General features: G+C 37.3%; 1 protein-coding gene across 1 annotated transcript in view; it reads right to left on the reverse strand.

Moving 5' to 3' along the window:
- SCFD2 (sec1 family domain containing 2) overlaps positions 1–13096 on the reverse strand; it is a 189196-nt gene that overhangs the window by 148409 nt on the left and 27691 nt on the right. The window contains exon 3 of the mRNA XM_005518016.3: positions 10276–10403. Coding sequence (XP_005518073.3) covers positions 10276–10403 — 128 coding nt within the window. The remainder of the gene's footprint in view (positions 1–10275; positions 10404–13096) is intronic.

Consider the following 13096-nt stretch of genomic DNA (forward strand, 5'->3'; position numbering starts at 1 on the left):
CTCTTATGAATTCTGGAAGACTTCTGCAGCTGAGAATATCCGAACAATCATTTGGGGTGGTAAGCAATTAAATAGGGATGGAAAACATGATGATATATGAGTATGTACATATGTAATTCACTATGTCTCTTGTGTAACAAGTCATCCTTTGCAAGACTGAATGAAGAGGCTTACACAATTATACTTTGGATAAAAAGCACTGGGAAACCCACACAGTTGTACTGAATTGCCATGTTCCACCTCAAGTTTTACACCCACAGATATTGCAAGCACATTGGCACGTATTTTATCTTTGGTTTAAATTCTTTGACACAGGCTCTTCTTGGTGACGCTTTGCTCCTTTACTTCTACATCACTTTCAGCCACTTTAGAAGCTGCTTATGTTAAAAAAGTAGGGGTGAAAAACTTAAAGTCCTTTCTGTAATCGTCAGACACACAAAGTACATCACTTAGTGCTGATACCCACAACACTGTTCCACCTAAGTGCAGGTGCCATGTGTTCCTACTGCATGCCAGAACCAGCATCTCCCAACCCACACTCATCAATTCTTCCTTTATCTAAAACACAGTCCTTGTGGCTGACATACCCTACAAAATGAAGATATCACAGCACATGTTACAGCAAGTTCTATCTTATTTTCAACTAATCTGCTTCCCCACAGATATGAAGAACAGCAATTGCAGCTTGAAGTATTTTATTTTTCACCCAGATACAATGAGGCTTAAAGGACTTGCTCCTGTATTTTTAACCACATCTTGATTATCACAAATGGACAGTGTACTGTAGAGTGACTTTTTTTAAAAAAAAAACAACTTCCAACTCAAAAACCAAAATACTTACTTTCAAGACTGAGATGATACAATAGAACTCAATATCAGAAAAAAATAAAGAAAGGTTAGTGGGTAAAAAAAGCCTGGTATTTACCTGCAAAAAAACCCACCAAATAAAATTTATCAGAGAACAAAAGATGGTAATACAATTATTTCTTTTCAGGAAGTTGTACCAGCATTCATAACTGATACTTTAAAATTATATGTGTGTGTGTGTGTGTGTGTAGATATTTCTTTTCTTTTTAATCAGCTTAAATCTCCTTATAGAGAAGGAGTTGATCTAGCTTTATCAGAACTGACTCACAGGTACCCAAAAACTGGAAGACACCTTTCAACCTTTTCTGAACAATTTGTTTTGTTTGGTATAAAAGCCATTTGTTTAGAGATGTTAGAAACTGACTTGCTACTACTACAGATTCCAGAAAATGAATGAGTAAAGTTAGTTATGAAATCCCTCAAAACAATACCAGTTGCCAGTATATGTGCAAGTAAATGCTATTTAAATTCTTAGGCCTTAAACTCAAAATCATTTTCTCTTGATTAAAACAGTACAAAAAAAAAAAAGAGTAACAATGTAGATTTTCATTAAACCTTTGTTTCCAAACTTCACAAACGTTTATCTGCACATCAATGTTTACTCTGAACTACTGCAAACATCATTAAAATTGTCTAGAGAAAGACCACATTAAATAAGGCTTTTCCTTATACTTTTATTAAGACAAAAAGACTTCACATTGAAGTTTATATAAGCTCTGCAGTATGACATTAGGAAATAATACAAATAATGAAATGACATATTTACAGAACTTCTGCAAGAGCAACACTTGTGTTTACTTAAAAATTTTTAAGAATTATCTTCAACTTTAATCACAACCAGACACAGAAGGAGACTTGGCCCCATGTTTATATTTCAGTGTTTTGGTTTATTTTCTACAAAAAAAGTTGATATAAAAATAATGAAAAATTAAAACTTTATCCAAAAAATCCAGGCACATAGAAAGAATAATGTCACCCCACTCCCTTCTTAAAAGTAATGGTAAAGTTTGCCAAATAGTCCTGCACCCATACGCCAACTACAATTTAATCAAAGAAAACATACTACCAACATACTTTTCTGTTTCTCATCACTGCACAGGGTTCTGTGTTTCACTTCCATCTGCTAACTGTTTCATAGCAGTGAAGTGCAAAGTAGATGAGGTATGAGACACGAATATGACAGGCTTTACAATTTTATTAGGGCTTGAACCATTACTCATCTTACACCACAAGAAACTACTTAGCATGCAGTACATTGTTCACAGAACAATGAGCCACAATTGAGACCTTTAATGATACTTCGAAAACTAACTTAACCTAAGAACTGTTATTTTTACAAGAATATGAAGTCACAGAATTAGAAATAAAGTAAAAAAAAATTCAACAAGGCCTTAGGGTAAAGCATGGTGCTTGGTGCGAATTTCAGAATGAGCTGAAATTTTTCTTTAAACTTAAATCAGGAATGAGTACTCCTGATATTACATTATTTTTTAAGATAAATTCACACAACACATAATTAAGTAGTCATTAAGCAAACAAAAAAACCCTAACTCAAACCAACTCACAACACTCAAAACAAATTTGAAGAACACTTGATCTGCTAAACAGGAACAGCTAAAAGCCATTTACAGTCACCTGCAGGGAATACCTTCCTAAAATATTCAGGGAGAAATTTAGCCTCCAAATAAACGTCTTGCAATAGAGAGGCTACAGAATGCTCCCCAAGAATATTTTTTTTTTTAGATTTCAATACTATTCTGGGTAGCTGCAGTTTTGGAATAAAACATCTCTGCTTACCTATTCTGCTTAAAAATTATTTTTGTTATGAGTGCACTTCATATTATCAATCTCAGTTTCCTTCTATAAACCTAGTATGCTTCCTTAAAGAATAGGGCAGTATTTAACTCCCAGGACCCCTTCCAAACTCATTGTCAAAAGTTGTGGCTGTTGTTGCAGTAGCAGAAGCCAGTGGGATTGCACATTCCAAACCATTCTATTAATCTCTACTATTCAAATTAGGATTTAGTACTCCAAAGTACTTTTTTTCAGACAGGATGTATAAAGGACACAGATGTTCAAGGATCCATTTTTCCCTTTCTTCTCACCTCAGATGGATTTGAGTGTGTACATTTCCCAGAAAAAAAAAAAATCCTGTACTTTGAGGGTCAAGTTGATACTCTGCCATTAAAGATAAAACAAACTAGTGACCAAATAACAGGCAGACGTGAAGTGGTGTTTTCCCCAGTTCATAAAGGAACATAACCTACTGAAAGACAACTCAGTAGGAAAAGGAAGGAGGGGAGCAAGGAAAGGTAAGAGACAAACAAAAGAAATTGTTAAGCTGTTAAACAAAGGAAAAACAAAACCAGAAAAAATAATTGACAGAATCAGCTGAGCAGCTACAAGATTGACAGAGCTGGATAAGAACAAGCTGCCTTTTTCATTTCAGAATTCACTTCTTCATCATGAAATACATTGTATTGCTCCACTGGTTGAGAGTTCCTTCACTATGAAACTCATAGAATAGTAACCTAGGTCCTTCAAAGTTCAGGATTAAATGTGTCTGTCCAGTTGAACATGAATCACCCATATGCCCTTGCACCAATTAAAGCGAATCATGTACTAGGTGGCATCAGCACAAATGCAACTGGCAAGCAGAGGGGAGTGGTTGTAAATCTCCATTTAGTACTTGAGAGACAGCATCTGGAATATGAAGTTTAGGGCTCCACAGTACAAGACACACTAGAGAAGTTCAGAGAAGGGTCACTACAATGCTTTAGGCCAGAGAAAATGATGCGTGAGTAAAAGCTAAGGGAGATGCGTTTGCTTAATCTGAAGATATGAAAGAAGTGAAGGGGTGTAACTGTCTTCATGGATGTGGTGAGTAGGAAGACTGACTCAGACATCTCAGAGGTGCAGAGTGAGAGGACAAGAAGCTGTAGCCTCACACTGCAGCACGTGAAAAATCAAACAGTACAGAAAAGAGAACATTTCTCCCAAGGGTCATTGAGACTGGTGCAGAGTAGCCAGACAGGCTGTGGAATTTAGCGGCCAGTGCTCAATCCACTACATTAATACTCAAAATCCAGCTGAACAAGGTACAACGTATCTAGCCTAACTCTTAAGCTGTCCTTGATATGAGTAGGAGGTTGGACTACATGAACTCCAGAGATCCCTTTCAACCCAAGATTAATCTACATTTCATCCCTATTTGTTAATATCCCTAATTCTCTGCTATGATGGAAGCAGTCATCAAAAAGGGAAAAAATCCTGCCAGACCTTTTCAATCAATTTTACTGCACGTAATTCTTCCTCTGGGATACACCCGGTGAGAAAGGATGAATAGCTGTGCTCTCAGAATGAGCTTTCTGCCACTGCCTTATCTTCCTCTTTACCATCAAGCTTCTGCCACACAGTTGCCTCCACACCAACAGCTGTTCCCAAGCCCAGTAAGAACTCAATTCAATCTTCAACCTGCACAGGATTCACATCAAGAGCATAAATACTTATTCCTTATAAATCACATGATTCTTTCAACTACAGGAACCTAGATGTGCTAGACAGGAAAAAAAAGCATGGATAAATTGTAAAATATGCATAGGGGTGTCTCACATCACATAGTTGCAGTTACATTGAGTTGTGCTTGTTTTTTCTTTTGAGCAACTATTTCAAGCTCTCAAGGATCCTACTCTGAATATCAGCAGATGAGAGTGAAAAGAAAATGAACAGGCACAACATCCAGCTTGAAAGAAGTATAATGATTAGTACAAAGATGGCTCCTCAGCTGGTGATGCTTCTAAACAACACTACATGCTAATGCAGTGTCACTTACTGATGAAAACCAAACTTCTGCTCATGAATATCTCTCCATCTCAGCTACTTTGTCACATCTCCTGAAAAACAGAGAACTTTGTTGCTAGGAATATGAGTATCCTTCATCTTTTCTGTTACATCTAATGAGTTACGGAGATTAAGTGAAAAATTTCATTGTTTAAGAAAAACAGCAGAAGGCTACATACTCTGTGCATATGTGGAGCTTGGAACATTTCTGTCCTAAACTGGCAAACCCAGATGACTATCAGAAAATAGGGATCTATTTAGTTAATTAGGTGAGCCCTCAGCAGGGTTGAAGCCCTGAACTTCAGCCTGTTTTAACGCTGCAAAATGAAATAGCTGTAATGTCAATGTCTTCCTACAGTTCTCAATGTGGTAAATACTGTTCAGAAACCACCTTCACCAACAGTTACCAGGGAAAGCCTATCTCCATGATACTCAAAGTGTATTCCCCTGGGAATGCAAAGCCCTATACAGAAGCCACCCAAATAGGAATAATTCCAAACTTTACAAAAGCACTTCAAAGTCTTCAAAAACATTTAGCACACTAAGAAGCAAAAAGCCTTCCTGCCTCCAGGGGTGAATGATGCAGTGAAACATCTGCTATATTGACCATCACTGAGGTTGGGAACATTTGCTTCAGGTCAAGACTACATTTTTAGCTGCACTACAGGGAGAAATCAGGAACTCACTATTGCAATAGGCTGGAAAAAAATCCACTTGGCTAGAAAGTCCCACACTGCAAGACTCTTGCTACTTTTAAAGAGACAAAGAGCAGACTAATTTAACTTAAAAACTGCCTGTTCAGGATCCAGGCTGAACAATGGGAGGAATTCAGGTCTGAGAAAAACAGCATTCCCTCTCCTTGGAAAAATGCCCTGAGAAGATCAGGGAGCCCTTGAAGAAGCACTGTGAGACCAGCTATTAGACATTTGGGACACCTCAGGCTAAGCCAGGCCTGTGTCAGTTGAGTTGGTACAGGAAGCCTCTCACTTCATGAGCTGCTGCTTTACTGATCCTGCTGCTTGCTCTCCCAAAGGATTTGGAGACCAGGTAAACAGGCATCAGAGAAACATAATAAGAATGCCAAGAACCAATCTACAATATGATGTCTTCTCTGCAAAATGAGGGGCCATAGTGTCTCCAAACCCAGCTGTTTTCCAGGTACCTACTTACTCGGAGACATGCTGCAGAATGATTCAAATACCCCACAGACAACACTGAGCTCAGCAATGATGACTTTCCATCTACTCCCTTGTAAGGACCTCAAACTCAGACTGGTGTTGTCTCACTACTTGTCTCCAACACAAAACTGTCCTAATGGCTGGCCAGGGTGAATTTTAGATACCTGAGATCAGACTCGTTTTATCTAGAAAGATATATATATGTGTGTGTGTGTGTGTGTGTGTGTGTGTGTGTGTGTACTTACCTACCTTATTAGCTCATTATCTTGGCTGGTAGCTCTTATCCTTAAAATTTATTCCAAAAATTTATTAAGGTATTAAGTATTTTTATATTGGTCTCACAAAGAACAAATAGTACGTTAAATACTGTTGCAGTCTAATGCAACTCTTCATTAAAAAGAAAATAATGCACATTTTATATGCTTTATGTTTTCAGATAAAGTATTGATTTACTGTATTGATCCTGTCCATTTTAAACTACTGCTCTAAACTCAAAATATTATTTTGTATTATCATACTAGACTGTCAGCCTCTTCCTATTTCTACTCAAACAAATAAGAGTTCAATTCAACCCATATAAAACCTCCTGATTTTGAAAAAGTTAAAGCACTCTTTTTTTTTTAATTCACAAAGACTAAGGCTTTGCTAATTTTATAGTGAGCTTGATTTTTAAAACTGTATTTGTACAATTCAAATGGAAAGAAACCAAATGGTTTTTCTCCGGCTAACAAGGGCTTGTGTAACAGCACACTGCGCGTTGTTTCTGTTACTATACCAGTGTTTCAACTTTCATCAGTCTCCATGCCAGTAAAAAGACACAATAAAGGAATTCAGACTCAGTCAAGGTTTAGTGTGCTCTTTTCAAACAGAAGAGTGAGGGTGTTGCTAAAGCCACAAAAGAACATTTGTAGCAAAGTTTTTACCACTGCCAAACACTATGCTAATAGTAAAGCTTTCAAGGAGAGAGTCAGGGGCAGCCATGCTCTGAGGGTGATTAAGATATGCATCAGACCTATGAAGAATGGAGCAGGAAATTCAGGAATGGAAAAAGCAGCAATCTCTCTGCTGCTCCAGAGCAGCTTTGTTACAGGCACTTCCTAAGGGGTGGGCAGAAGTAATCCCTTTCCAGTATTTACAATTTCACTTAAATTTAGCACAATACTATAAATCTTACCCAAAACCTATTAAGACAATCTTGTCTTCCAAAGAGCTTTTCAAAAGGATATTTAATTCTTGAAATAAAATATATTTTAAATGACAGGATTTTTATTATACCAAAATAATTTACACCTATGTATTTACACCTACACAATAGGATATCTGACCAAAATTTGGCAAGTATTTACCAGCACTCATCTGGGTATATAACATATGAATGCAAATACCTCAGAGGAAAAATGGAGCTGATGTATTTCTTAAAAAGTGCTGTTTGTTGGCTTCTGAGTTTTTTGAAGTGTGCGTCTATGTATATAGATTGACATGCAATATCTTAATGCCTCTTTATTTAAATGACATCTGGAAAAGGACAGCTTCACCTATTCACATGCAAACAAATACTTCAGACATCCCCACTACCACTTCCCTTGATACAACTAAAACAATGAATATGCAAATCAAGAGCATCTGAAAGCAGAGCTCAAATCTACCCAGCTCAAAAAATGTAACCATAATTGTTGTATCCTTTATTTCTCTTTTTTTCTCCCTAATCAGATCTCCTCTCTTCCTGCTTATCTCAATGGAAAAAGATGGAGTTTTCCCAGTGCCCTGCAGACATTTGGAGGTGCTGGAAAGAAGACATGTGTCCCCTTCTACAGTTTTCCTAGTCTTCTTCCTTCTCAGGAGGAGGAGGACACCTTCAGAAGATATCAGAAAGCAAAAACTTGAGCTGTGTGTCCTCCCAGAACTGTCATTGCTCCTGCCACATGCAGCCAGACAGAGAAAGAGGAAAGCTGGGAATCAAGCACATCCCTTGCAGGGGAAATGTGGGCAAGCACACGAACACCACAGAGCAATGAGCAGCCTTTCAAAGCCCAGAAAACATAAGAATTTATTTTCCTTTCACTGAAAATACAGAAACAGGATGGGATTGAATTTCCCATCACTGCACAGGGCTCCCATGCTGCCAGTGTCACAAGTGATGCAGTTTTTCAGGCAGGTGGCCACTGCAGGAGGGCTCAGCCACACCAAATGGAATTCAAAGCTTTGCTTTCAAATGTAATTCACTCCTTATTTCCAGGGAGAAAAAAAAAAAAAAAGCAAAAAAAGAAGTAGTAAGGAAAATACTCTTACCATCTGACACAGCTGGTCTTAGTAAAGAGAGTAAGAGGAAACTTTCATGCTAGAAAATCTCTGACATTTAATATCAGGGCCATAAAAAACTGAGAAAATACCCTGTGTGTTGAGAAAAACAATGTGCAATCCACCGAGATCTTCCAGAACAGGCAGAACCTGAGGTAAAGTCATAAAACCTCCAGTCTAAGCACAGAGCCCAGGGAAAACATTTCCCTTCTCGCCAGCCAGAGTTGCTTCATATCACAGCTGCAGTGGAAGGAGCCTTTCAAAAAAACACAGCAATCAGGACCAGAACAGGCCACTACAATTTGTTGCTTCTCAGCAAATGTAGCAATTGATAAACAGCACAATTTGCAGCTTCCCTACAGAGAAGTAAGATGTTCCGCAGCACGGTGAACAAGCAGTGAATGCTGTCCATTTTAAGACGTCATTAACAAATACGTGTCATTGCACAACATCACATCTGGGTGTGTGTTTTGGGTTTTCTGCATTTCTGCTCAATAAGAAATGTTTTATTTTGGTGACTGTAGTGTCCCCCTCTCCTTGTTTCTGATTTTATCCCTGTTTATCATTTACGAGACTGCTTCAAACTTTACTTCACCCTTTGAATTTCAACTACAAAGTTAACAACTGATTATGATTCTACTGTAAGATAAATACATGATTCACAGAAGAACAAAATTCTGTGAATATTACTTTATGCTACATTTCAACAACAACAACAAAACCAGAAATTTGTTTCACCATCAACTCATGTTTCCATACAGCACTGCATCAGGCCCATGGATGTAAGACATTCAGTGTCAGCTACTGTGATTAAGAACTAAGTTACTGCAGCCTTCACTGGATACCACAGGAAGGGGACACAGAGGAAAGGGTGGCTAACCTAATCATTCACAAAAAGGAGCAAAGGTCACAGATGGATCATTACCTCTTTAAGACAAGAAGCAATTACTTTTATAACTAAGATGAATTTCAACATTAATAATAATTGCTTTTACAGTGTCACAGAAAAATAATGGGGGCTTCTTAACATTATTATGGTGAACACTCACACACATATTAAAAACTTAAACAAGATTTTATTGTTTACTGAAACTTCCCTCCTTCAGACAAATTTGTAATAGCCTTTTCTGAGCTACTCCTTTTCCATTTCTTTAAAACAGCTTGCAATATGACTGTTGCAGAAATCTAGTATTTCTGACTAATATTCTATTAAATGCATGCTCTAGTTATTTGTAAAGACCATACAATATCTCACATGTTATAGTTGTAAAGAATTCATGAGTTGGTTGTACAATTCTACAATATCTTGGCAGTATACTCTGGAGTCACAGATAAAAATCTGTTACTCCCACAAGAACTTTTCTCTCTTGATGAAAAGTTCAGCAAAAAGTAGACCTAAGAGTATACACAATACAAAAAATATTACTGGATAGAGGCAATACCAGTTTTTATACATCTAATATATCAATTTCCATGTTTTACTGAGTATGGTATATGATGAGGACGAGGTTCTAAAAGAGCTGGATTAAGACACAATGGATTTCAATGTTTCCCTAATATTTTTAAAAAATTAGGTTTAAAGTGTGTCCAGACATTTCAGCTTCAACTCCCCTGAACCAGGCAGCCTTACCTGACATACACTTCATTACCTTTTTAATGTAAATACTACCTACATAATGTCATCATATGCAAGTGCTGCACAACTTCTAGTTGCTATATACAATGTCTGCTTTCAGGACACAAATCTTGTTAACTTTTTTATAAAAAAATTCTCATGCTCTGGAAAATAAAGACATGTAGCATTGCTAACCATTTACATGCCTTTAAAACCCTCCCTCTAAAACTCAAGGCTTTTCCATGGTTCTCAATCTTTTTATGGTTGTTGTATTTATTTTTTTTTTTTAATTATCTCTCACTTATATACCAGAAAGATCTTATGGTAGTCATGAAGGTCACCTGAAACCTGTTGACAAGCATGGGGATGAACCAAGAATGGGTGGGTTTTGTCCAAGAGGGTTATGTGGAAAAAGAGAAGCTGACATCATCTCATCACATTATCACTGTGTAAGGGAGACTATGACACATTGCTCACCCATGCTCATCTTAATAGGTAAATTTTCTTTGCTTGCAGCCTCCACAAGGTGTCTCCTGGCCTCCATCACAGCTTCCTTTTGTTTGAGGTTCATGAAGGACTCCCAGAGAGCTTTAGCAGCTGGATCACTGTAAGAAAATGACATGATTACACTAAACATTGCTTGAATAATGGAGTAAACTTAGGACAACATTTATGTTTTGAGATGAATGCTTTTACTTACTAATCTCTTAGGTGGGATAAGAGATACAAGCAAAAATATAAGTGATATAAAAGCTTGATTGTTCTTAGCAGAACAGTTTTTACAGCTTTACAGAAAAGCTAGATTTTTTTGCTACCAATTATAAAGCATTAGAATGAATGTATAATAAATAAGCATATCATTCTAAAAGTAATCACTACTGTTCAATCATGAGAGTATCAGACACAATCCAAACTTCTTCAGTTACTAAAAACCTATGGAAAGGATGGGTTCTAACTTGCCCATGAGAGTTTAAATCACAAAGCTGGTACATCCAATGCTGAATGCTGTTATAATTTTGATGAACTACTGTCACTTTGGGTTTCATGGATTCTCTGTATGTGAAATGAATAATTCATAGCACAAATCAACTTGTCCTTATGATTTCTGTAATTACTGATTTCCTTTTTGTTGTTGTTGCTGCTAAACTTAAATTAGGTATTTGTGTACTCATCTGCACTCAGTTCCCTGTCAGTCTTCTCTTTCCTCCAGGACACTGCATTTGTTGCTAGTGTGAATGAATTCAGTGTTCTCTCAGTGGCAGGGGAGGATAAAGTAGGAAAATCCCTTGCTTGGGGCTAAAGCCACACATTGGGATTAACTATGCTGGTTTTTTTTATTTTATTATTTTTTTAGTTTATGTTTTAAAGGGAAAGCTTCCCTCTGTTTTTTCCTCATGAGACATTTAATTCCTCAAGACATTTTGATGTCATTTACAACGTACTTATAAACATGCCAAAACAAGCTTTGTTTCATGGACACAGAAATCCATAATAATTCATTTGATACCCATTCCAGAGCAGCTGTTCTTATGCTCTGCTTCAAGAGCAGGGCTGTATTTAGCAAATCTGTGCTGTCTTCCAAACCAGGTAAGAGGATCACCAAGCCCCATTTTTGACATACAAGCAACCCACTACTCTGTCAAAGCCTGAGTAGGTGGAAGGACTGTGAGAAGGATGAGTTACCTTTATTCTGAACAAATTACAAACTAATAGGAAGTGTAAATTTCACCCTACTACAATGGTTTAAAGAAAAAAAAAAGTAAAAAAATAGATGACCTAACACAGTCTTTCCATTTCTCTTTCACACAGGGCAACTCAACATCCTTCTAAACAGAGGCAGAAGGCAGCACCTCCTAAAAGCAGCTGGAGCACCTGCAGCATCTCTACTCCATCACCAAATGCGATCTGAGCACTGATGCTGTGACTTTTCGTGGGCAGCAGCTCCAAGGAGATAACTCACAAGAAAAACAACAGCGATATGTAACATACAATACATGTTGTATGTTACATACAATACAATAAATGAGAGATTTCCAAAGCAACTAGATGCTTCAATACAATAAAAAAAAAATTCTTAATGGAAAGGGCTGTCAAGCATTGGGACAGGCTCCCCAGAGAAATGGTGGAGTCACCACAGCTGGAAATGTCCAAAAATGAGTAGATCTGGAACTTTATGATTTAGTGGGCATGGGAGTACTCAGAGGTTTGACTTGATGATCTTGGAGGTCTTTTAATAGCTCTGATTCTGTGATCCTCAACTATGCTATTTTTACAGATTATCTACTCAATCTACTCCCCACCCAACATCACTTGAAAATGCACTGTATTGATCATGTTCACATCACATTCACAGAGTATGTCTCATTGTCATTTATAACTGTGCCTGAGGTTTGGATTTTATAAGGTCACTGCATTGCCTGGTAACTAATCTCTTCCTGAACATACAAGTCCAATACCAAATCTATAGAGATCAGGAACTGGACCTGAAACAGCATGAAGCTAGGTTTAAAAATTCTTTTTTTCCTATTTGGAAGAAAATAAAGTCAAGCTTCTGTTTAAGGTCTTTAACTTGTTCTCATTCTCACAATTCTCTTCATCACCATAAATGTAAGCACAGAGTGTCACATAAACAAGATACCAGGAGCTAAGCTTTTCAAACAAAGGAAAACAAGCAACATAAAGAAGCTAAAATAAAAGCCTACCAGATTTTGCACAGGTTTTTTCAGTCTCATCTTTCTCACTCCTATACTTCAGAAAGATACTTAGCAAACAGTAAAGTGTGGAAAACTCATCCTAAAAGCATCTATAGAAGTCAATAAATGTGCATGTGATAAGGTTACACCATTTTTTCATTATCCTTGCTTGCTGCTCTGTTTCCACACCATGTGTGGAAGCAACATGTATCATACTGTATAGTATCATCATGACCAGAAGTCCCTGTTTCAGCTTGTCCTTCAACTTGTTAATAAACTATAATACCCCTCCAAAATAACAGACCCATTATTTTAAACTAAACGAAGAAGCAAAAATTAAGAATGAGTCATACTAATGCTTTAAGAAAACAAAAAAAGGAGAGGGGTGTGGATTTGCTTTTTGTTTTGTATATTCTTTCTTCCTCCTTTAGCCACGGTAAATTTTTCTTTAATCCCAAGGACCAAAGTTCGCAGGATCCCTGAGCGTTGTTCTAATACACCAAAAATAGCAAAAAGCAAAACAGCTATGGTACAGCCTTAAAGGAGATGGGAGTCAACCACAAGTCTGTATGCTACATCTCTGTCATCCAGAGTTTCTGTAGACA

Source organism: Pseudopodoces humilis, chromosome 6, assembly GCF_049639895.1.
Source record: "Pseudopodoces humilis isolate 2021_Gansu_Grassland_sample_001 chromosome 6, ASM4963989v1, whole genome shotgun sequence".
Lineage (NCBI taxonomy): Eukaryota > Metazoa > Chordata > Aves > Passeriformes > Paridae > Pseudopodoces > Pseudopodoces humilis.